Source organism: Leptosomus discolor, chromosome 5 (genome assembly GCF_034619465.1).
Source record: "Leptosomus discolor isolate bLepDis1 chromosome 5, bLepDis1.hap2, whole genome shotgun sequence".
Classification (NCBI taxonomy): domain Eukaryota; kingdom Metazoa; phylum Chordata; class Aves; order Leptosomiformes; family Leptosomidae; genus Leptosomus; species Leptosomus discolor.
The window spans coordinates 47,632,475-47,658,628 of record NC_141395.1 but is presented as its reverse complement, the minus strand read 5'-3'; the positions used below and the strand labels follow the sequence as shown (position 1 = coordinate 47,658,628).

Genomic DNA, 26,154 nt, shown 5'->3' with positions numbered 1-26,154 from the left:
AACATTTCAGCCATCCACCTCTTCCTTTGCAGCCAGGAAAAATATCTCAGAGGTTTATTTTATTATGACCAGTTTGGAGAGGTGGTTTTCCTTGTAAGGTTCTTGTAAAATAAAAACCTCATCCAAGGACAAAGGTACAGAAAACATCTAAATTGAAGAGATGTCACTTTTAAAATAATACTTAGTGATAAGTCAGTTCAAGTCATTAGATTCACACCAGTATGACAGCGGAAAGTATGAGTTTTCTGAGGTTGTGTAACTTTTCCACACAATCTGAATCAAGACAAGACAGCGTAGTACCATGATCCATCCGTTACAGTCTCTCAGGAGCAGGACACTGACAACGACCAGCTGACACCTTGATTATCCCATCAGAACTTATCTTTGCTTGCCATCGCTGCAGACAGAGACGGTGGGGAGCACAGATGAAAACACATCTCCTGAGCTGTGCTATCAGGATCGGTATGGACTCGTTACCGAGCCCCACTTCGGCCATTTGTTTTTGAGCTTTCCCTTTTCTGCTGGTCTAGAAGAAGCCACTTCTCAAGGTAGGTGGCACAAGATAATCAAGAGTTGTTAAGAGCTAGTATCACGCTGTTACCTTCCATATGTTTTCCATCTCTTCTGCGAGATAAATGGCATTATGCCAATATACATAAATAAAAAATAATCTTCCACCTAGAACTTGAGTTTAATTCTTTAAAAAATAAACCAAACAGCAGCACCAATACTACTTTTAAGTATAAAATTACATGGAATATCACATTTATAACTGCAAAAAAAGGAATAGGTTTGTAAAATTAGCAATACCAATACATATACACTTTCTGGTAAAACTTAATATGGTAGAAATATAATAATAAAAAGCTCAACCTGACTAGAGATATAACCCTTTAGAAACACAGAACACTTGATACAGAACACAGAATACTAACACTCTGTATTAGCCTCTATCAAGCTAAACACGTTGCCGGTCATGTAATAACCCTATGTACATAACTGACTTTTCTTAAATTACTGCAAGCACTTTCACATTTCAGAAATTAGGTCATCTACTGCGCACAGATAAAAGGCCAGGCTTTACTCTTCAGTCGTCACTACCCGAGCACGTGCGCTTACGTGAAAAGGTTTTACACCTGCTACTATTCTGTTTCACGTTTTAGGACAGCAATGCTGATGGACACTCCAAGAATAAAATAAATTATCCTGAAAAGCTAGACTAAGTCTTTATGTAGGGGAAGGTCATGGAGAGAGCTGGTTCCTGTAGTCCAAATTAGACTTGTTCGATCCTGCACAGTGTTCTCCACCGGTCTTTTAACATGACACTAGTTCGGTTGTTGAAGTTGCCACGGACCAAAATCTTAGCCCAGTTACCCACTCCAAACTCCCTTACTCCTGATTTCAGTTCCAAGTCTTCTTTGTAAGTCCATCGCTAGGGAAAGAACAGAGAAATGTACTGGATATATGAAAGGAGAAAGGTATTAACGTAAGAGCTAAGCTTATAGCAAATATAAAAGCAAGTTTTATACAGCTCTCTGGTTATTAACAGAGTACAGATGTCTGAGGGTCAGTAGGGTCATTTTGATTTCTTTTGAGCACCATAACTTGATACTAAATACAACAACAAAGGTGACCAAGTATTATAACCCAGCAGACATTGCCTGGAAGGAGAACCACATGCCTCAACATTCACATGTTACAGGAGGAAAAGAAAAGAAAAAGGTTTTGCTTAATTCAAAACATGCTTTCCAAAATTGCACATTATTAGCTAACTGATCCAAGACTAACCTTGACTGATCCTAGTATGCATCACACAAGAGAAAGCATTTTACGACACATTAACCTAGGGACTAAGAATCAAGACACCATTTACCACCAACAAAGGAATTTCCGTGTGCTTAGAAAAAACAAATCCCGATATTTAAAATGCTGATAGAAACAAAATTGTACCTATTGCATTTGAAAGGGAAATCAGCCATATCCTCTGGTAACAGCTATGCATTTGGTTGTGGCCATTTGTTGAGCCTGCTACTTAAGTCTCACTGTCATGACCTACAAGCTTTTTAATCGTTCAGGGATGACATTTCTCCTATAGAAGGAGAGAAAGTTACTTGCAGTTACACCTCTGTAAGCAATCCCTTCCAATTACGTTCTCCAGTGTACCAGTTCTTCCTTAGTGGCTCCTTGATACAAATACTCAATACAAACCATTTTAAGACTGTACACAGAGTGAAAGAAAATGGATTTTTTTAAAAATCAAATGCTTGATTTTTAAAAACTTACCTTTACAGCAAAGTGTGAGGGAGAAGCGACTATCAACTTTATTTTATTGCAGCTTTATAGAAATACGCATAGATATAACAAAAGTTTACAGACCCTATATATCCTATTATGCCTATTTTTAACCATTGCATTTTATTATAGGTGTATTACATACAGCCATTTTTTCACTCTGGAATAGCAATTACCAACTTTAATATAAAATTATTTTAAAACAACTTATGCTGCTAGAATCTGATTCTCTGTAAATATCTTCAAATCCTTGCTTAATACACAACTAATTGTACTGATGTACAACCAGCACACCTCCTTGGGCAAACTGAATTGCCCATCTATCCAAACACAGGACATCCAAATGTGAAGACTTAACTTACAGAAAACACGTAAACTTAAAAATGTTAATGAGATTGAGACGTACAGAGAATTGTATTGTGTAGCTGTTCCACTTATCTGTGTTCACTTCTGCTTCTTTCACTGGAGATGTCCTGCTGTGCCTGATGGTCTCATGGACCATAGTAAGTTATGAAAGGAGATGAATGGTCAATTTTCACTGGTCTCATGCTGGCATTTCTGTGAGCACCAGCAGATTCCATATTAAACATCATTAGTTAGCAGACTTTTACAAAATACACATGTGTTTATGTGCATGCCATGAGCAAATGACTGCTGAAAATCCAACCAAGCAGCTCTCTTATTTCTGCATTTAACTCTTGCCTGTGCTTTCCTTATTTTGGAGTTGCTCTGAAATACCAAAAGTCAGCATTTTTGTTTATAAAAGCACTATGAGATTTACATAGGCAAGTGATCAAAACCACTGCAATTACTTACTCATGTTCAGTGTGTGAAAGCAAAATAGTTAATGTCTCATAGGCCTTTGCAGGCCTCAGTAGTTAAGAAGCATTTGCAGCTAATGGTCTTGCTGGTCAGAACGACTTAATTGACAAAGGAGTGAACTATTTGTAAAAGGATGGACTGTCTAGAGCCTCCTTGTCTGATGAATTTCATTCTCTGTTATGCTGCTTATCTGACACAGTTTTGGTGAAAAACAGGTTGCAAAAGGTATAGAAACGCTGTAGCTGCCCCAGCTGGGCAGAGTCCACATCAGCAGAGGCTGTCACTGCTGCTCCCTGTCCTCTCCTATAGCCATAGCAATAAACCACTTCTGCTCTGACCTAATCCAAACTGCATTTTGGGTTATTTCCATGACAGTGTGCCATGAATGGGATTCACACGTCCTGCTTCGCTCAGGGGGACTGTGGGCTGCTCCCTGCCACTGCTTGGAATGGTACAGGACCTTTTGAAATCCCTGCTGGGGCTTCAGCTGAGGGTCATCTGTAGGCTCCTGCAGTGTGCGGGGTCTGCTGAATCCCAGCTTCTAATAAAGGTCAGTCCAGTGCCCCACTGCTGGCTAAAAGAGGGAAAGGCAACTGTAATTTTGGCCTGGTCAGGGTAAGTCTGGTAAAGGTACTTCTGGTAAAATTTATTTAGGAGGCTGGTCAGCAACATCTGGCTTGGCTTCAGCTATTAACATGGTATGAACAAGCTGGGTTCAGGACAGCGCTGAAGCCACATGCCTGCACCGCAGTGGGGATTTGCATTAACTCAGCTGCAAGGGCAAAGGGCAGAGGTTTGGCCCTGGATTGCCAGTTATCATCACGTGCCCTTCGCTGTCTCCAGCTCCAGTACGAGCTTCCTCAGGACCTGATATGAACAGTCCCAACCAGCACAGTGGGCTCATAGGACAGATGACCAGGAGGAGCCCTTGTCTGTCTTGTAGCTTTTCCTTTGAGTCAGGCTGGAAAGGCAGCCCAGGCACAGTGACCACGAGCTGGTACCCAGGTGGCACAGGCCCCCCTCTGCCTTTCCTTAGTCTCCTTGAAGGAAAATCTCACCTTTTGCCTGAAAGGGACACATCTTGCAAGCATACACTGGAGTACAACCAGAACATAAGAGTGCCCATGGGATACGTGTGCTAGCACTTGTGTTTGGTGCATGCAGCTGCACCAGCCAGGAAGCGAAGGACCCGTGAAGCAGGGGCCGGGGCCGGGGCCAGGAAGTGGACAGGGGTATGGGGCAGGCAGAGGGTCTGCGCCCATACTGGGGCACCTGCAAACATTCGTGTGCCTATGAACCTACTGCTTTCACCAGTGGACTTACACCTCTACCAGACGAGAGGAGGAGGGTACTTGGCTGCCTGTGCTGATGTCTTACGTGAGTACCATGTGTGGGTGCTGTTGAGAGCAGCACCTTGTCTGTGGCAGTCTGTGTGACCGGCTGTGTCAGTATGTGTCCTGTGGGACTCTGGGATTTGTGCTCAGCTTTGCTACTGGGTGAACCTGCAAATGGGAAAGCGGCAGCTGCTTCCCCCAGCCTGGGCAGAGGGCCTGGGTCAGGCTCTGGCAGCCAGACAGGAGGCTCCTGGGCTGGGGCTGCTGGAGGAGGCGGCTGCTTCTAACACCCCTTAACAGTTTTGGAGGCAGCAGGATCTGGTTGAGTTGTGAGCATTCCTGAGGTTGTGTATAATCCTTATGTGATGGGGGACTCATCCTTTGCTAATGCACCTACAAAGATAAATTTGTAACCAAACCTGTAGAGCCTTACAGGAGCTAATAAATCCTCAGGTTAATTGGAACAACTGGATTGGAGGAAAAAAAAATAAAATTGTTTATAGAACACCAGAAGAGCAGTAGAAGGTATAGATGGCTGTAGCTGAGGGCCTAGAATTTGTAGCTTGGGGGATGAAAAATTAGGTTTACCGGACTATCTACAAGACCTCCTTCTGTAAAGAGCAGATCACTTCCAGGGCCAGCCAGTACAATTGTCAGTGGCACAAGAGGTCCCTGTGTCCAAGGATGGTCAGACAAATCCCTCATCCATGGAGATAAAGAAAAAAAGATTTTTTTTTTTTTTAACGTTTCTCCTCTCCTGATGACCTGGAACCCTTCTGGAGTTCCTTAAAAGATTCTGCCCTTAAGAGCAATAACAGTTCAGGCACCAGGGTGGGCCAGATGACAATTTGGAGTGCCAGTCTGCATGGTTCCCCACTTCCCTTGAATTTTAGCTGCTGGAACTGGCAGCAGCACTCAGACCTGAAAGGCGATGAGGTGTCTCGGGAGGGGTGGGGTGCAGGGAAGGAGCTTAGATAACATTCAGCCTGATCAAAATTGTATTCTGGTTATTCTGCAACAAGCAAAAATTTGGCATCTACACAAAGTGCAAGCTGAGGTACAGGAAGACCAAACTTCACATCTGAAAGCTTGACTCAAGCTTAATGCAGCTATCAGTGTCTCTTCAAGAAACTATGATCACTGATAAACCTCACTAAGCAGGGAAAGAATTAAGAGTGGTATTATTTCTAAACAAAAACCTAAAACTTCTCTAAAGTAGTCTACCCTTTATCAGAAATACTTACTTTTCCCAATACTTCCTGTTCCACGGATCTTTTGCAACATTAGCAGTGAATGGTGTGTTTTGGTTTTTTTCTTGGGTTTGTTTTTTTTTTTTTTTCCACTATTATTAAAAGGCCAGAGATTCCATTGGAACCATCTAGTTCATCTCATTTCAAAACACACCAGAAAACTTTCCTAAATAAAATCTTTATTCAAGTAACACAGTTACGCTTGACCTACAGCACCAGATAATTCAAATACTTCCAGCAACAGAGACAATCACAACCCTTGTTACTTGCAATGATTAATTACACTTGCTGTTGAAAGGGTTGTTTTCTGCTTGTTTTGCTTTTAAATTGCTCATATTGAAGTTTTTTAAAAATAATTTTTTTCAGTTTAACATATAAATGAAGAGCGTGCCTTTAGGTAAGCCAGAGACTGACTCATTTTCTTGTCACTGAGGAACTTCATAGAGCAGTAACTTGCCTGCCACCCCCCTGCCACTGACAAACTGCCTGTGCCCTCTGGGGTGGCAGTTCTGTAGACTCTAGCACTGCACTGTTGCAAGCTACCAAGACTGGTTGAGAGACTGGACCTAGCTCAGCCACAGCACTGTGTTAACATACCCACAGCATCTAATCCAGAGCAACACGACATTTGGCTGGCTCAGAACGCTGGCGGAGCAAGTTGGAGTTTGCCAAACAGACTGTGTAGACGTACCCTCACATAGCTACAGGTCTTGTTATACCTCAGAGCCAGTTCTCCTCTAGTAACCTGTCTTCCTCTGATTGTATGTTCTGGGATTCTGATTTTTTTTTCCCCCCCTCCATGTTTAAATACATGGGTTTTTTTTCCTTACAAGTCTGTCTAAATTCTGAAAGCCTAGATTTTCAGACACATTTTTTAATTTAAGCAAACTGTCAGTCAGATCTAGACAACTTGCAGGACTTGCCATACACATACAGGACACAAAGTTGAGTCCAAACAGTCCCCTAAATTCTGTGACACTTGCATCCCTTAATTTAGGAACGAGAAAGTAAAGTACACTTGCTTTCAATAGCACTGCAGATTGTTGTATGCAGCTAACTGAAAACACAGCAACCAAAGGCTGAAAACAGGCACTGAACCATTGCGATGAAATGCCATTTACAAAACAAGAGGAAACAATGCCAACATTGAAAGAGGGACTACATGGAAAAGGAAGTTCTAGAAGTCAACAGCTCTGACATTCATTGCATTCTTTCATGCATGCAGACAATTTAAAAACCCAGATTATTAAGCAGAGGAGCAGATTTATTGTTTAAAAGGCCAATATAATTGCTTTCCATACAATATTTATGAGAGGTCTCACTGGCAGGGAGTATGGCATAAACACCATGCAGACAGCAAATGCCTACTTTTCTAAGTGTTTAAAGAAACATAGGTCTGAATCCAAATTTCGTCCAAGTTTCTATAAAATTTTCAGTGAGTTCTTCACTACTATCAGATGTAGTTTTCTATAAATTTAGTCTTTCCATTTCAATTAAGTTTGAACTATAACAACAGAATTAAGCACATCTATTCTTTTCTAGCAAGATGTGTGCACAAGCCCTAGACCTGGATAGAGTGCTTGTAGTTGACCCCATAACAGACTACCTCAACGTAAAAATAGGTGAATGTACAGCTGCCGTTAGCTCTGTGTCTGTTGTGGTCCAGTTAGTTTAAATCTTGATGTTGAAAACAAGACTGATGGAAGTGCGCATGCTTACCAGCAACTGGCTGACAAGGTACCTATCCAAGGTAATAAAGGGATAAAGTAATTTATTATGTTTTTTGAAGGTAAGTGCTGATTTTTTTTTTTTTTTTTTAGGGCACTGGTTGTATTCGCAGCTTTTAAGGAGGCTCTCAGCAATTTAACTATTCCTGAATTTGTGAGAAGTGAAAAACACTTTATATGTAGGCAGCAGAATAAACGAGCTCTCATTAGGACCTCAACCAATTTGAAGACAGCATGTTACTGAAGATTGAACCAGTACTTCAACTTCAGTAAAAGTGCTTAAAGAACTAGGAATAAGTACAGCTCTCCTCAAGGACAGTCTGAAAAAAAGATAAGCAGGCTTGTGTTTCCCTATTAAATGAAAAATGAAACCTCAAAATGAACACCAGAAAAATTAAACAGCTCACACCAAAATGGACATACATTGATAACTTGCACTGTTATCTAAACAGAAAGACTCCATATTGCTTCCTAAAAGATATTCTCAAAAGGAATTCAGCAATGGGAAACATTTATTGAATATAAATTTCATTCAGAAGTGATTATCATGTTATCATGATACTTGAGGAAAATTTGCTATGTGCAGAAATGAATTTGTAACAGTTCACCCCAACATCAAATTGCCTTCTATTAAGGCTACACTTCTGTACTTCCCACCAATAGGGAATTTCAGCATTAGTCAACATAGTAGATTTTAAATTAATTCAATGAAGCAGGCTTACCCATGAAGAGAATGCAAAGGATTATTTGAAATGTGGCATTATAAAAAGACCCTATTTGGTAAAAAAAACCCTATTTTACAAAAACTAGAATAGTTTCCCAAGTAAATACATGTTTTTACCTCATATGAGCACAGTATTGAATCATAAAATTACTAAATCTGTAACTTTCTAACTGGAAAACCAAAAAAAGTCTTTGATGTTTGCCCAAAACTCTCATGGGCAAATGACATGCTGAATTCTTTAATCCAAACACTGGGAAGAATTTCCCCCCCTGCCACATGTTTTAAAGAGACTCAGACTAGGCTTCAGTGACAGTGTATTTCAACACATTTAAGGCTCATAAGCAGTAGCACAATATTTGAGACTGCACAAAAAAGTCCTTTTCTTAAAAGACAGGAATCAGAACTTTAAAAACAGTTTCAGGAGCTGTAGTGCAGTTTAAGTAACATGGAAAATCTTAAACTCAGGCATTTTGGAGACACAGTCAAATGAAGTTGAGAAAAAAAAATTCTACGCAGTGCAGATTAATTTTATCTCCATTTAGATTAGAGAGTGAGTACAAACCTGTCTTTTTCGGCCACAAGCCAAAGCATCTCCATGTTTTTCCACATTTTGCAAGTTGTCCAGGCCTAGAAGACAGATAATATACATCCAGACCAATGAGGAGTTCACATTAAGGCAGCAGCTTTGCATTGTACCATTTACATGAGACAGGACTGTATGCTATCTTGATATGCTTTGACAGACTAGCAAAATTTCAGTGTCTGTTTGTACATGATTATACTTTTATATATGCACATGAATCTCACTTTAGCCCAAGGACTCAAAAAATAGTCTGTTAAAAAAAAAAAAATCACTCTATTTTCTATGCAACAGAGCTTACAAAAGAATTATATTTTTAACAACTACGTGCCAATTTTTATCTAACAATGAAACATTGCTATTTCATTTTGGTAAACACATTTTTACTCTACATACTGCTCTCATTTTACATGCAGAGAATGGAGACTATCCAGCAAACAGAGCTATGATACTTCATATACAGGTTCCACCATTTCCACAGAACACTTGTCACCTAACTGGGGCAAGCATCCAAGGCACCTCAAAGAGTTTGTCCTTCCAGGTACAACACAGCCATATGCAGAAGCTAGAATGCCATCTCTTTGTGGTAAGAGGGTGCTAATGGTTTTCAGAACCTACTTAAAACATGGATTATATCATATTTATAAGTTTTTAAAAAGAAATACAAGGAAGATGCATGAACATCCTAACTTTGCGCATTTTACACCATGATTTGTTTTTCTAATCAGCCAACCTCTTTAGTTCCTTCACCCCAAAGCTATTGAGGCAAGAAGTCAGAAAGAGACAAGTTTCCTCTGGCAGCTTTCTTTTGTCCAGAATACCGTAAATCCCAGCAAAGCAAACAAAACCCCAAGAGAACCAGAAAATAGTGAATGATTTTACCAAATGAGTTGCCAGAGAACCTTAAGCCATTTCATGGCTTATTGCTTTGGTGGCAACCACCAAATCCACATTTGTGCAGAAACCACACAGAACAATAGGGAGGTTTTTTTTTTCACCACAATCACTTTTATATTAATCCAATCACATTGGACAGCAGTTATCAAACCACCAATTTGGGGTGGGAAGAAAGTGTTTGACATGACTGTTTTTGAAGTGTAAAAATAAGCTAATACTCACTCTGAAGAACACCGCTCACTTTGTGTTTCTGTCCTGGATGAGACCTGCAAGGAACACAGAACTGAAGTAAAATTACACAGAACATCATGAAGTGTCTCTGACCAGGAGCAACAACAACAAAAAATAATTTTTACCTTACTGTGGGGTTTATGTCTCCAGGTGACTGATTTGTAATAGTCTGTTGCTCTTTCGTTGATCTTCAAAAAAAACAAAGCCAAGAAAATAATTTCCTAGACAGCAACTTGCCATTTATGTGATTCAATAACATGTAAATGAAAGAAAGTCCCAAGATTTCTCTGCAGAAACAGTGGCATACAAACATTAACTGCTTCAATCCATTAACCCCCTTAACCTTGCCTCCCTATACCTGGAGGACACAAGACATTATACATTTAAGTTGGAGACATGAGGCATTTTCCACATTTGTTCATACCTTCTTCACAGTCTAGGAATTGCTTCCATAGCTTTTTTGATCAAGTCTTTCATCACACTTCTCAGATGCAATTGTGTCAGGAGTCGTCCTTCTAAAAAGTCTTATGAGTTTTCTTTCCTGTCTAATCTGTCTGCATCAATTTCCTTAACTAAATGATTCCAAGTATAAAACTGCAGAAATACAAGCTCTATCCCAACTAAAGACTACAATTTATTCTCCATGAAAAACAAGTGGTGATAAACCTAGAATATTAGTATTTTTCAAAATAAAGTCACAGGAGGGGAGAAGGAAGTGGGTTTCAAGTACCCCCACCATTTCTTAGCATGTAATTGTTTTGAGGGTTCATATCACCAGAATCACAAAGCAACATAACTATTTCCCAGCACACTAATATCACTAAGTAAGTGTCTCTTGTGTTTAGCTGCAAGGAAAAAGTAATAGACTAATTCCCTTTCCTTATCCTCTTTCTTCTCCAGATGACCTACAGCCTGAATTTAAGAGGGCAGGACTAAAAAAAGCTCAATCAAGCATAAAGAAGAAAAAAAAAAAAATCATGTGAAGTATTTCTATGTTTTTGTCATACAAGACTGACAGCTGCTTAAGCTGAAAAATGTGCATCTTCAACAAGTACTTAAACTTAACGCCAAGCTGTCTGATGGAAATGCCAAAAGTAACAATGACAGAAAAGCCAAAACTTAAAAATAGAGAATGTGCTTGTAGTTAATTTTCTATTGGACAGCAGTTCGGAATTTAACGTCCTTCCTTCTACCTACTCTTAATTCTACAAGTTTCAAGTTACTGTCCAAGTATGTCCCTCAGCAGTATAATGCTTAATACAAACCTTTGTTTTGTTTCCAAATTCCTTTTGTCATTTTCATTGATATTCACAGTTTTGTTTTGCAATGCTGTTGCTCCCAGTTGTTTAGACTCTACCTGTTTCATGGCTGCCTGCGAGAAATGGAATCGATACTTTAAAATTAAGGCAAGCCATACCTAGATAGTAGTTTACACTACGATTCATATGCATACTATCTATTAGGACTAACAGTACTTATTTCACAGACCCTTCAGCAGTATTACCATTAAAATAAGCAGTTTCAAAACAACTGTAGTGTGCTAAGTTGAAATCCGTCAAGACCTTTATCAGCTAATAACTCAGACATTTTAGTCATAACTGCAAGCAATATTTATACGGATACACAGAAATACAATGAACACTTGTATCATAAGTGAACGTATAAATGCATGAAATACATGGCAGAGATTAACTAAGACTGCAAATACTATCAAGGTACTCCAAAGTCTGTTTTTTTATAACTAATTAGAAACTGAAAACTGACAGGCCTCACAAGCTCATCTAGTCCTGTAGCACATGACAGGATCAAGCATACCTATAAAGCTTTCAAAAGACACATGTCTAGTCAGACTCCAGGTTTATGACGTAACCTTTCCTGTATTAGCAACAGAATCTTGTAACAACCTGCCTAAACTTTTAGCCACAAACTAAGATTATTTCTCCTCCATTCCCAAGGGGAGGAAGGAATAGTTCATTACTCTCTATAGAATGTCCAGAGGACCATAAGATCTGTACTTTTCTCTAGATGCCTCTCACTTACTTGCTATAATAAATAACACCTTAAAAAAAAAAATAAATCACTTAGTCCACATAGAACGGTTTGGGCTGGAAGGGACCTCAAAGATCATCCTGTTCCAATGCCCCTGCTATGGGCAGGGACACCTTCCACTAGATCAGGTTGCTCCCATAAGGTCATTCTTGCCACTTCGCTATCGACTTTCTTCTCTAGCATCTTAAGGTATACTTACTGCCCAAACCATAAAAAAATAATCCTGGTTGTGCACCATCATTACTAAGCAGAGCTAACCCTCTTCTATCCAACACTGTCTGTACATCCCAAAAGGTGATCTGTTTTGCAACAATCAAGTATCAAAATAATTCAAAGTGGACAGATTCACTACAGGCCCAATATTAACTCTTTTTCTGCTTAGCCTGTTGCTCCCACTTTTCATGTGTTTCTTTCAGGGCTTACTTTTCCCTCCTCTTAATTATCTGTCGCCCATCCAATTTTCAGCCTTCTTGAAATCTTAACCTGTTCTTCACAGTAGCTTCCAGAATCTCTCAACATTTGTAAGAGTCAGGTAATAAAAAACATTCTGTATTTCACTCATTCATCATCCATCAAAATACTAGAAGGTATCCTGGTCACAGAATGCTTCCAATCACAGAAGAAAATGTTTCACTGTCAGAAGTTTCATAGCTACCCAAATTACCACATCTTTCATCTGTAAGTTTTCAAAACACTGGCTCTTTACAGTGGCTGATGGTAGCAAAACACAGGTGAAAGTCAGGACGTGTTTCCATACAGCTAAATGGGTAGAAGGGATTTAGTGTAAAAAAAGTCTAAATCCACTATGTTGTATTTTAAAAGTTAGCAGTAGCTTTCAAATTGTACTTGTCCCTAAAAAAATTCTTTTGAAAGAGAAAATGAAAGTTATAAAGAAAAATTACAAAGTATTCAGATCAATGCTTTCTTGGTATCGGTCTTTTTTACTTGTAATGCATTATCTGCAGACTGTTCTTAGGGCAGCTAACCTAGAAGAGTTTCTTGAAGCACAAGAACTTCATCAACAGTAGAATCTGCAATCTTGTAGATTCCAAGCTTCACAATAACCTAGAAAAAGCAGCCTACAAAACAGTCTAGCAACGTAGACCACCTTATGGCAGATGAAAAGCTGGACATGGGCTGACAATGTACGCTTACAGCCCAGAAAATTGCATCCTGGGCTGCATCAAGAGCAGCGTGGCCAGAAGGTCGAGGGGATTCTCCCCCTCTGCCCTGCTCTGGTGAGACTCCACCTGCAGTGCTGTGTCCAGCTCTGGGGCCCCCAGTACAGGAAAGACACGGACCTGCTCCAGCAGGTCCAGAGGGGGCGCCTCCCCTGTGAGGACAGGCTGAGAGAGTTGGGGTTGTTCAGCCTGGAGAAGAGAAGGCTCAGGGGAGACCTTAGAGCGGCCTTCTAGTGCTTAAAGGGGGCTACAGGAAAGGTGGGGAGGGATTCTTGATCAGGGAGGGTAGTGATAGGACGAGGGGTAACAGTTTCAAATGGAAAGAAGAGAGATTTAGATTAGCTATTACGAAGTAAGTTCTTCACTATGAGGGTGGTGAGGCACTTGCACAGGTTGCCCAGAGAGGCTGTGGCCACCCCTCCCTGGCAGTGCTCAAGGCCAGGCTGGATGGGACTTGGAGCAACCTGGTGTAGTGGGAGGTGTCCCTGCCCATGGCAGGGGACTTGGACTAAATGACTTTTAAAGGTCCATTGCTACCCAACCTGTTCTATGATCCCATGATTATACTTCTACAAATGGCACCAGAAGAAGAGGGGCTGGGGGGGGGGGGGGGGGGGGGGAGATGAACAGTTAATGCTAGATTATTTTTCTGTAGAGAACACAGGGTACACTGCTGGGAAAAAGTGACATGTGTTGCACAACAGAAGTGGGAACTCTTCACAAAGTTGTCTCCTCCATGTCCCAGAGTAACTCAGTCCAAAGTAAAAATTTCAGAAGTAAGACTTGCAACATTGGTGCAGACAGCAGGATGGATGTGCAGGCAGTGGGCATTCAACACAGAGAGCCTGGGTATGCTAGTATGGAGGTATGGAGCTCCGGGCCTTCCATGACACCTCCAAACCTCCATCTCCTCTTAGAGTCAAAGAGATAGCCTTGAAAAAATAAGCTTAAAAACTGACAGCCAAGTGAAACCATTCAAAGGTATCCCTTGTATTGTACTTCAAATGCATTTCATAACTTTTCTAGTCTCTCTTTCTGGAAAGAAAATGAAAACCCCAGAGGAACTTCAGGTTTGTTTATTTAAAATTCGCTTCTTATTACCTTGAGATGTTTGTGCTTTTGTAATTGAGTAATTCAATGTTCTTTTACAGGAAGTAAACATAAGAGAAATTCTTTACAATCCTCCTGAAGATGAGCTGCAGGAGGAATGTTGTTCTTGCTGATTTTTAAATCACTTTTGAGCAAGACTGTAAGGAGCTTTTTTATTTACAGGAAAACAGTGATAAATTTTCTATCTCCTAACTCCTCTGACATTTCTAAAGCTTTTAACCAAGTTAACAGGTCTTGATCTTTTAGTTTTAGTATACAGTCATATAGGCTCAAACAAAATAAACATTGTAGTTACACTATCTTTTAAGGAGTCTCAGATCAGAACTGCTTCTCAAACATGCACTAGTGACAGACCTCATTTTAATTATGCTTTTTTCCTAACTACTCATTTTTCTAACCAAAACAGTTGTGAAAAAAATTCACAAAAGGTGAGTCTTACTCCTACGAACTTTCTCCTAAACATACATTCAACTTTTTTTTTTTAATTAATAAGACAATCCAAAGGAAGACAAAGATTCCTTTTCATCTAATGCAATAACTGAATATTTTCTAAACAACTCCCTTGAAAGTATAAATGTATTTAGTCTTATCAGGTACCTCTTTTTAAAGTAAGTTTTGAAAATAGTTTTGACATACCTGTATTAAGAAGTTAGTTTCATTTTCTTTCATGAAAAGTTCAACGTAAGACTTGATTTTACATATCAAAAGATCGTAACTGAAGCTTTGGAGAAGAGGAACATATGGATCCTTGCTTTTAATTACAGTTGCCAGCTTCACCCTTAAAGGCTAAGAAAAACACAGCTTTATATAACACAAAAATATATCCTGCAATAAGCTTGGCATCTGTGCTAAACACAACACACACAAAGCTAAACATGATGATTATATAGTTTTCTGAATATGCCTATACAGCTTCAAGCTACAGTTTGAAAGGGTTCTAAAACTCCTGGTATTATGCCTAGCTAACTTGATCATTTACTGAGCACATAAAGTAAGTGCAACTTTCCAGAGATCCTCATTTTCATTCCCTTCATAAATAACACTGAATGCAGGGTTGTCAATGGAGCAAACCCACCCAGAATTACTGGGTTCTCTTTTCTCATTTGCTGCCCCAAAAGACTGCCATTGAAAGGGATTATGCAGCACTCGGGAGAAGGACTATTTGCTCCAGTAGCACTAAGGACACATCTATACTGGTAACTGCAACTTCACATTTTGTCTACCAACCACTCTGAATCTTAACGAAACCAATATAGCCAAGAATTAACTTCTGTTGCATTCTTATTTATGATTTTGAATACTATTACCACAGCCTACACTTCCCAAATACCAGAATCCTCCAAATATGAAGAGTAAGTTATACACATGCTACTATTGACATAGAACATGCGTCCTAATGTACCAGAGGAAGACAGAGGCAGCATTTTTGCCTTTTTTTTTTTTTTGCCTGTAGTCCTTCTTTTGCTGTCCTTGTCCCCAGCAAAATCAGACATGCCCTAGCTATTATTTTAGAGGTATACACTTGAACTTGCATCTTTCTGAATGATGCAGTCAACATCATACCAGGAGGTGGCCTGACCCACATATGTTATCTTTTTCAGCTAGAGGCATAATAATATCCACTCTGTACTACAGATGCTGATAAGCTTTCCCTCCCTGTGACACGAATCAACAGAGACAACAAATAGAATGCACTGCAATGGTTCAGAAAAAGTCAACATACTGATTATTAAGGAGTTACATGTCTCTACCAGGATGTTTATACTGTCTTTACTCCCAAGTAATCTGCAATATCGAATTCCCAGAATCTGTAGTGACACCTCACTCCTCATATGAGCTGGGAAAGGGGATGAAGTTGGGACTGATGCTGCCCACAGTGAAGAGCAACTGCTGCTAGACGCATTTTACTCCCCCAGCTCACCCATTATTTTATCAATCCCATAGCCACAAATTTCCTTTTGTATTTACAAGTGCCACAGGTGTGTAACTGAGTGCACAGGCAGTAATTAGGATGAAGCTATGCAGGTAGCATTTGCTAGCTTTGGAAACCCATATCCCTCTTCTCTGAAAATGAGGGAGCTTAATGCAAGTTAAGCAAGTTACTACCTTATCTGATTCTGAGTCTGTAAAGAGCCTTTCAAGAACTTCAGCAGCCTCCTTGAAATATCCGTTTTCCATATGGACTGCTACAATCTACAACAAATGTAATCGCAAAATATACTGAAATATATTTCACCTGATTCAGAAAAAAAAAAAAAAAAAAATCAAGAGAAGTCACACTTCTACAGTTTTGCAAGACTTCCAAAATCCTTAGGATTATATATTTAAGGGTTACCAACAATTATCTAGTTATAAGAGTTAGTTCTGAAGTAATATTAAGCCTCACGTATAAAGGTCTAAAACTTCTTCATCAGACATTTAAAAAGAACTCTTGTTGATGCAATATGTCCCACACTTACCTCTAAGTATTGCTTTTGTGTTTCCCAAACTTTCACAGTCCCAGCAGCTGTCAGCCTGTTTTCACACATTTCTCTTTGAAATAATTGTTTGTATTAGAAAACGTCTTATTTTTTTAGAAAAAAGCTATTCATAATGTATTTTAAAGCTCAAGATCCTAGTGTTTTAAAATTGATGTCTCAATTGATATAAATTTCTTCCTGATTGGTAGCTTTTGAAACAATTTTGAACTGGGACAAAAAGGAACAAATCTAGATAGGAAAAGATCCCCTGTACAGATCTGTTTACTCTGTACTTGAAAATACAACAAACTTAGAAAATTCAGTTCAGCCTGCTAACAGCCCAGGCTTTTTTTAAAAGGAGCCCTGTTTTAGCAGAATGAATAGGTAGCATCATGAAGCATTTTGAACAAGTCACACAAACCTGAATTTGAATCAAGCGACGAATATCTTCATGAAGCTTTTCCAGTTTAATTTCTTCCCTTTCAAGCAAAGTCCAGAAAGACAGAGCAGACTCCAAAGGTGAAATTCTCTGATCATTTTCAAAATGGCATTCTTGGGGGCAGGGGGAGAAAAAAAGAAAAAGGTATTAAAAAAACTTAAAGAATAAAGCTAAATATATCACATTATTTATACACAATAAAGTAATATGTACTATACATAATTTCAATTCCTTTTTCCTCAAATAATTTTTAGTCTCTCTCTTCAGGTGTGTTTAAGAGACCTGAAGTAACTGCATTCTTTTCAGAGAGGCTGGTTCTTCCTACTCTTGCTAATAACATTACTGTTGCATTTTAAGGGAGATTACATGCCCGCTAATTATTGTTCACTTAAAATGCCTCTTGCAATAGTGCTAAGTTTAGCATCACATATTTGGGCTGGCATTAATAATACTCTTACACTTCTCTTGGCATCAGATATTAAAACATGTGATATCAATACTGTTAATTTTGTAATATAACCACTATCCTAAGGTGGTTTTTTCCCTGTGTCTGTTTCTATATTTCCGTATGTCTTAAAATTTTTGTTATATCTGAAGGAGATAAACTGAGAGGGAAATTCAAACAGCTTAACACAGGAGCAATCACTGAAAAAGCAGAAGCAACCTCCCACATCATTGTACAGCTGTGCCAACACCAAGGTTTGTGCAAACTCCCAGGAAGCAGGATTGGTGACCAGTTTGGCAGAAATCTAGTCCAGCCAAATAACCGTCCCCTCGACGCTCTAGAAACAGTTTCCCAGTCTGGTCATTGCACACCTGCACAAGTGAGTGGGCCAACATAACAGATGCAGCAGGAGCTGCCGGGTGCACAAGACTGCTTTTTTCCCATGGCACTGCCAGCTTAGCTCAAGACATTCACTGAGCTACAGCCTCACTTGTTCCTTTGTTTTAGTTGACATCATAGCAGAACCTCTCTCAATATCTTCCTGTTCCTTACAGTAAGTATTTTTGAGACAGAAGGTAAACAATTTAAGCAGCACTGAAAAAAAAAATTGATACCTGCTACAGTAAAAGACAAACACTGTAAGTTTAAATATATAACTTCTGTGTTTCTCTAATTATTGTTTCAATCAAGTATTATGACACTTCATATTAAGTTTGTTTTGTTCTAAACCCAGAATGTTTAACTCTAAGAGCTGCCATCTGAAACACCCTACTGTTTTAAGGCTCACTAGAGACTAAACATTTTAATATTTGGAAAAGAATTAGGAAAGCTACCAGACAATACATTAGCTTCCCATGTACACCGTGCAACTACATCTGACACAACACCTGCAAATACATCTGACACAACACCTACTAAGCACATGCTTCCTCACCACACAGGTCATTCATTCTCTACACTAATAGATAAACACACACATTGAAGCCATATTCCCAATATACACAGTAATATAGTTTTAAAACATTATCAGAAAAGTTTCATAATTTGTATACAATGAACTATTTTAAGCAGAATTTGATTCTCAAGTTGAACTAAATCAAGAAGAGTGTTATGACCTGACAAGCAACATAAGAAATCTCATTTCATAAAAACAAGCCTTTGTGGCACTGCTAGGCTAGAACACACTTTTTTCTTCCATGCTAATGCTGGCAAGACCGCTTTTGAAGACCTTAAATTCCAATGAGTTTTATCAAGCAGGGAAAACTTGCAGAAAAAAAGTAAAATCTTCCAGAAACTTGAGTGTGGAAACAAAAATCAGCTTGGCAAACCAGTAAGTTGTAAACACAGCCAAACAGGAGAGATGGTGGTGAGTAAGAGTCCCAAGGACTCACTGCCAACTGAAAGTCTTACAGCCTTCTCTAAGAAACAAGGGCAGTCATCCTTTTCATCCATATTCTTACTCCTACTGCCCGTCCTACTTTAACCTCTAGAGCTACATGTGCAGAAATGCACATTCTGTGCTTTAAACTTGCAAACGTTGCTCACGTAAGAGCTAGTCAGTCTTTTCCAGTATATTCCTTTTGTTGATGCTACTCTGACAAGAAAAGACCTATAATTTAAGCAGCACAGTTATTCAAACTCAAAGCCGCCAAATCAGTCAGCACAGACCAACACTGTACACAGCTCAGTCACATGTGGAATACAGACAGTCCAAAATGTAGAATTCAGTCATTTCATTTATATGCAAAGGCTACGCGAAAGCATACCTAATGCACCTCTGTGCAAGTTCACGCAAATCTATTCAAATAACAAGTAAAAACAAAACAAAAAAAGAATCAGAGTATTTACCAAGGTTTCTTCCTTTTGCAATTCTTATCAAAAGCTGACAGAGATATGCTGTTTTTTTCTGATTTGTAGGTATTTTGGAGAGGCCATTAATAAGAGCTGGAAAAGAAAAGTTAAGTCAGTCTTGCTCCAGCACTGCCACAGTGTGGCCAGAAATATACTAGACACTGTTATCGGACTAATAATCTATTAAATGCCTAATTCATTAGGAAATTGCTGAAGTGCATTGTTAATATTCTTCCATGTTGAAAGAACTTAAATCTTACATAAGAATTAGACTAGAAAAACCTATCCATCTCGCAGTTCACAACAGCAACCTAGAAGTGGCAAGATCATCACAGGCTTATAATTAGAAGACCACAGTACCTTACATAAAAAAAAGTTTTGTTTTGCTCAGTAGCTTACTATGAAACACAACACTCTGCTCCAGAGAACATTTCTGCAGAATGCCCACAAAACATGAGCCACATGCAGGCTGGTAACACTCACATTGTTGCTACAGCAACAGACAGACCAAAAGCAGTAAAAGCTACCAGGAGAGCTTAGTCAGAAATGTAAGTCTACAAGAGAAATTCTCCTCACGCTTTTACTGTGAACCTCATATTTTAATTTGCCACATATGGTAATTTGTCTTCACAGCATAATATGGAAACATTCAAAATTAAAAGCAAACAATGTGACGTATATATTTCGGTGCCAGCCTAGCAAAAGCCAGGATTCTGGAGCGTGGGACCCCCAAGTTTTGCAATGACAAAACTAGCGCACATAACACATTGTTTCACTTGGAAGTACTCAGCCTATTTGCTTATTAGTTTATGATCGTCTCCTATGAACAACGGAGAAGCATGGAATTACAGAGTAATTAAATAGCACCGAATGATTAGCTGAGCTAACATCAAGCAGGATACAGTCATGAGGGCTTGGAAGAACACATTTACAACTGCTTCAGGGAGGACAGGTGATACAAGAGCTTTTAGTACCTATAGCCAAAACAGGACATGAAAAAAGAATATTGCTTAGAACAGCAGTAAAGTGCCACATGTTATAATCACAAATTCATGCATCTGCCACAAGAGACAAGAGTCCAGTTTCAGAAACAGTTTGGACGAGTTCAATGACAGAGATAAGCACCACCATCATGCCCTGAAGATGGAGCCAGAGCTTGGAAATTTTGGAAGTAGGCAGAAAAGTGTAGCTAAACGATTCCACAGAACGAAAGGGGTCATCCTGGCAAGTAGCTTGAGATCTTTCAGCTTTCTCTGTTCTTTTAAGGTACATCTACATTAGTGGTTTAATTCAGAGCAGGAGTGAATTTTTAAAGCACACTTCCTGCACTTGGTTTGTACAATGGAACAATGCTGAGCACACAAATTCCTTTAGAGCTATTCCAAAGAAAAAGAAGTGTCCAAAGAAAATTCAGATGTTTACTGTGTGGACACCAGATCCTTAGCAGCAATTACTTGCAATTAATGCAGAAAATCAGAAGAGACACAGCCTTAGTAAACTTTTCTAGACCGTTCTCCTGCCCTGCCCCCAAGGCAGTTCCTCTGTTAATTAATTTGTTAATAGTGCCCTCAATATTGCTTTCCTCCCTATGGCCATTCAAATGATTTCTCCTCTCAGCCTTTCATTAGAAATTCTAGAAACCTCGTAGTCCTTGCCACATAGTTACCTACACAAGCTACTTAGGTATATAGGCCATAACATCCCGTCAAGGCAGGAGGAGGTAGGCAAGGCATGTAACCTTGCCATGCTATCTTTAAATCCTTAATCCTAGGTAACCTACCTATTTCCACTTGGCAGTGTACTGAGCTATGCAAAAACACTATTTATCTCCTAATAAAACAGCCCACCTTGTTCCCTTAACCTTCCTACCTCTCTGCACTTGCTTCGGTTTGAACTGACCTTCTCATTGACAGCCAAGCATCATTTCAGTAGGGTCTCACTTTGACATATGGAAGAGTAATAGTTCTGTATTTCTAAGAAAAAACCCTCACCCACTTTTCTAATGCAGTCTTACGGCTGTACTTAGCTTCTTCCACAGACTTTTACACTTCTGGCTTTGTAATCTTATACCACCACCATGGCCAACTCTTTCCTCTGCTGCTGAGCAGAGCAGGAACAAATTCCAAATTTGCTATTAGTACCCAGTTCCACATGATCTTCTTTCCTGTACAATTTAATTACTTGTTCCTACTAATACGGTCCTCAAAAGTCTTCCTGTTCTTCTCAGGAGATATTCCAATCTGCTTCTGTGTTGAGTGTCTCTGCTTCCCACCTATATCTTTATGGAATTTCAGTACAGTTCTCCCACTGAGTCACTGTCCCAAGGAAGCACCATTAATAATTTAATCTAGCTGCCCCTCGTTCAATGCACTTCAGATTTCTTACCTCTCACAATTCCTCATATCAATATCCTTACTAATTCTGCATGCCATTGTATTCTGTTCTTTGCACAAGTTTAAAGAAGTCATACTATCACATTTACTTCAGTCAAGGACACGCACACACAAAAATAATCCCCAAAAGCTATAACCTGGTATGACCTCTAAAGGACCCTTCCAACCCAAACTATTCAATAATTCTGTGATCTTCAGGAAAACTATTTCTAACAGAAAACCCATCATAAATCCAACAAATTTATCTGAGACCTAGACATTTGCTTCCAGCTGTTAACTATTCTTACTCTTAAGTGTTTCTCATTTTAAATACATGTTCTTCCATCCAAAATACAGTCAACAGCCTTCATTCCACCATTGCCTGCTAGTTCCTCGAAATACTTCTAGTCTTCTACCACAACACTGAACACACACTCAAGAACTCAAGTGTATTTAAATAATTCTACTCTGGTTTTTATGACATTTGCATCTCCACTAAATCCTCTTCAAGTTATCAGTAGCCTTGAACTCTCAGCATCTGAGGCCTTAGTAACTGCTGATGGTATATAAGCAATCATGTTATACATTCAAGCTTCAGAGAATCAAGATGACAGATTAACACTAATGCTCGTATTCACCTAATTATCTGAAAGCCCCCACCCCCTCAGTGACCACTGTTACCCTAGAACAGTTCAGTTCGCTTCCCTCCCTGGTCTCATTCAACCAAAACATTAAAATTCCCCAAAACTGTGATTAACTTACAACACCTCAGCAGAGCTGCCGTTGCACGCTAAACTCAAACACCGGTGGATTAAACAAGCCCATAAAAATTCATCCCGCACTGCTTTATTTTCACCCCGTGCAGAGGTTGCCGACACCCTTACATCGCCCCAACAGCCCGCCCTGTGCTCCGGGAAGCTCCTGCAGCCCTCACAGGAGCCGAACGCCCCCCAACGCCGGGGACCGCGGCCGGCAGGAGGCCGCACGCCCGCACAAAGCAAGGCCTCGGCGGGACAGGAGGCCGAAGCGCCCGCAGGGTCCCGGCAGCCGGACCGCCCCTCACCCTGCGCCACGTCCCTCCACCGCCGGAACACCGCCGCGCTCCCCTCCCCGAAGTGCCGGCACAGGCAGCGGCAGGCGAACTCCAGCATCCACTCCGCGGCCACGGCTTCCACCTCCGCCGGCGGAAGAGGAAGAGCGGGAGGCGAACGACCGCGATCACCCTCGCCCACCGCTCCCGGGGAGCTCCCGGCCGCGCCCGCCATCTTCAACCCGCGCGCCAACGGCTGCCGGACCCGCCCCGCCAACGGTCCGCTTGGTTCTCGCCCGGCCCCGCCCCTTGTCGCGCGGCAGCTTCCTCCCCGCCCTGGCTGACGTCACCTCCGCCTCTGAGGAAGCGGGAAGGTGGGAGGTGGCTGATGTGGGTCGGCCGCGGATGTTGGGCTGCCTGCCGGAGCCTGGCTGGCGCTGCCTCGTCGGCCTGTGGGAGCCTCCCTGTGGGGCATCCCCTTTGCCTCGAACTGAATAAACGACCTAGTTAGAGATGTCCCTGCTCATTGTAGGGAGGTTGGGCTAGATGGCCTTTAGAGGTCACTTCTATGATTCTATGACTGAGGCAGTCCATGCGGTGTCAGCGACTCGTGGGAGCTTGTCCCTTGGCAGGAATGTTCTGGAAGGTCTGGGCCATGCCCCAGCTGGCCACTGGTGACTTGAGAGCTTTTCCACTGCTGTTGCTGTGTCCTGAGAAACTTGGTGTAGCGATGAGAATACAGATGGCTTTTGGTGTCAGAGGGTGAAAAGTCAAAGGAATGTCCTGCCTGGAGCGGGTGGCCATGAGAGCTGGGTTTCCTGCGGTTCCTGGGGACTAAAAGTCAAAACACGGGTGTTTTGTGTACATGTCATACAAAGGGTTTCATGTAAGCATGACTTTGCAGAATCACAGAATGTTAGGGGTTGGAAGGGACCTCGAAAGACCACCTAGTCCAACCCCCGTGCCAGAGCAGGGCCACCTAGAGTAGATCACACAGGAACACGTCCAGGCGGGTTTTGAATGTCTTCAGGGAAGGAGACCCCACAACCTCCCTGGGCAGCCTGTTCCAGTGCTCTGTCACTCTCACAGTGAAAAAGATTTCCTTATGTTAATGTGGAACCTCCTATGCTCCAGCTTGCCCCCGTTGCCCCTTGTCCTGTCATTGGACATCACCGAGAAGAGCCCAGCTCCATCCTCCTGATATTCGCCCTTTACGTATTTATAAACATTGATGAGATCACCCCTCAGTCTCCTCTTCTCCAGACTAAAGAGACCCAGCTCCCTCAGCCTTTCATCATAAGGGAGATGTTCCACCCCCTTAATCACCTTTGTGGCTCTGCGCTGGACTCTTTCAATCAGTTCCCTGTCCTTCTTGAACTGCGGGGCCCAGAACTGGACACAATATTCCAGATGCCATCTCATGTGTTCTGGAGAGAGAAGTCTGCTGGAGGAAGAAAGGAGGACATGCCAGTGTTGCAAAGCCTGGAAACTGAAAAGTGAAAGCCTCAACTTGGAAACGAAGCCTGGGATGGAACGTGATGCGGGGCTGGATTAGTTGGAGTGTGGAGTGCATCTATCTGAGAAGGCAATCATAGAATCACAGAATGGTTTGTGTTGGAAGGGTCCTTAAAGACCATCTGGTTCCAAAACCCCTGCCATGGGTAGGGACACCTTCCACTAGATCAGGTTGCTCCAAGCCCCATCCAACCTGGCCTTGAACACTGCCAGGGAGGGGGCAGCCACAGCTGCTCTGGGCAAACTGTGCCAGTGCCTCACCACCCTCACAGTAAAGAACTTCCTCCTAATAGCTAATCTAAATCTCCCCTCTTTCCATTTGAAACCTATCCAGATCCGTCTGCAGAGCCTTCCTACCCTCAGATCAACTCTCCCACCCAGCTTGGTGTCATCTGCAAACTTAACTGGAGGAGCACTCAATCCCCTCATCCAGATCATCAATAAAGATATTAAACAAGACTGGCCCCAGTACTGAACCCTGGGGAACACCTCCACTCTGTGCTCGGCCGTCCAGACAGTTTTTAACCCAGATTAGAGTGCACCTGTCTAGGCCATGAGCTGCCAGCTTTCCTAGGAGAATGCTGTGGGAGACAGTGTCGAAGGCTTTACTAAAGTCCAGTCATCTGGGATCTCTCCTGTTAACTAGGACTTCTGATAAATACTTCAGTACTCTCGGGTGGATCCCACCTGGCCCCATAGACTTGTGGATGTCCAGGTGGCAAAGCAGGTTAATGACTGCTTCCTCCTGAATTATGGGGGGTTTCTTTTGCTTTTTGTCCCTGTCTTCCAGCTCAGGGGGCTGATTGCCTTGAGGATAGCTTGTCTGACTATTAAAGACTGAGGCAAAGAAGGCATTAAGTACCTCAGCCTTTTCCTCATCCTTGGTAACAGTGTTCCTCCTTGCATCCAATAGAGGATGGAGATTCTCCTTGGCATTCTTTTTGTTGTTAATGTATTCATAAAAACATTTTTTATTATCTCTCATGACAGTGGCCAGTTGGGCTTTTGCCTCTCTAATTTTTCCTCTGCATGACCTAACAAGTTCCCTGTACTGTTCTTGAGTTTCCTGCCCCTTCTTCCAAGAGTGGTAAACCCTCCTTTTTTTCCCTGAGTTCTAGCAAAAGCTCCCTGTTCATCCAGGCTGATCGTCTTCCCTGCTGGTTCATCTTATGGCACATGGGGACAGCCTGCTCCTGCACCATTAAGACTTCCTTCTTGAAGCATGTCCAGCCTTCGTGGACCCTCCTGCACTTCAGGACTGCCTCCCAAGGGCCTCTCTTGACCACTGTCCTGAACAGGCCAAAGTCAGCCCTCCAGAAGTCCATGGTAGTGGTTTTGCTGACTCCCCTCCTTACTTGACCAAGAATAGAGAACTCTATCATTTCATGGTCGCTAAGCCCAAGATGGCGTCCGACCACCACATCTTCCACCAGTCCTTCTCTGTTTGTAAACAGCAGGTCAAGCGAGGTGCCTCTTCTGGTAGACTCACTCACCTGTTGCATCAGGAAGTTATCTTCCACACACTCCAGGAACCTCCTAGACTGTTTCCTCTCTGCTGTGTTGTATTTCCAGCAGACATCTGGTAAGTTGAAGTCTCCCACGAGGACAAGAGCTAATGATTGTGAGACTTCTGCCAGCTGCTTGTAGAATGCTTCATCTGCCTATTCCTCCTGGTTGGGTGGTCTATAACAGAGTCCCAGCAGGATATCTGCCTCGTTGGCCTTCCCCCTCATCCTTACCCATAAGCACTCAGCCTTGTCATCACAGTCGTTAAGCTCTTCACAATCAAAACACCGCTTAACGTAAAGTCATCCCACCACCTCTTCTTCCTTGCCTATCCCTTCTG

At 41.3% G+C, this 26,154-nt stretch overlaps 1 protein-coding gene across 1 annotated transcript; it reads right to left on the bottom strand.

Moving 5' to 3' along the window:
* Positions 1-1,273: 1,273 nt before the first annotated feature.
* On the bottom strand, positions 1,274-23,028 carry TERF1 (telomeric repeat binding factor 1). The gene is made up of 10 exons (XM_086466010.1): positions 22,827-23,028; positions 19,389-19,484; positions 17,078-17,208; positions 16,304-16,390; positions 14,834-14,983; positions 11,123-11,229; positions 9,983-10,045; positions 9,849-9,892; positions 8,712-8,776; positions 1,274-1,432 (listed from the first exon to the last, which is right to left on the bottom strand). Exons 1-10 carry the CDS (start codon positions 23,026-23,028, stop codon positions 1,274-1,276), a joined length of 1,104 nt encoding a protein of 367 aa, XP_086322136.1.
* Positions 23,029-26,154: the final 3,126 nt, after the last annotated feature.

Coding starts and splice junctions, on each gene's coding strand:
- TERF1 (XM_086466010.1), bottom strand. CDS start 23,028: ATGGCGGGCGCGGCCGGGAGCTCCCCGGGAGCGGTGGGCGAGGGTGAT. Junction 19,485..22,826: donor GTGGAGGGACGTGGCGCAGG/GTGAGGGGCGGT, acceptor TTTCTTTTCCAG/CTCTTATTAATGGCCTCTCC. Junction 9,893..9,982: donor GACATAAACCCCACAGTAAG/GTAAAAATTATT, acceptor TGTTCCTTGCAG/GTCTCATCCAGGACAGAAAC.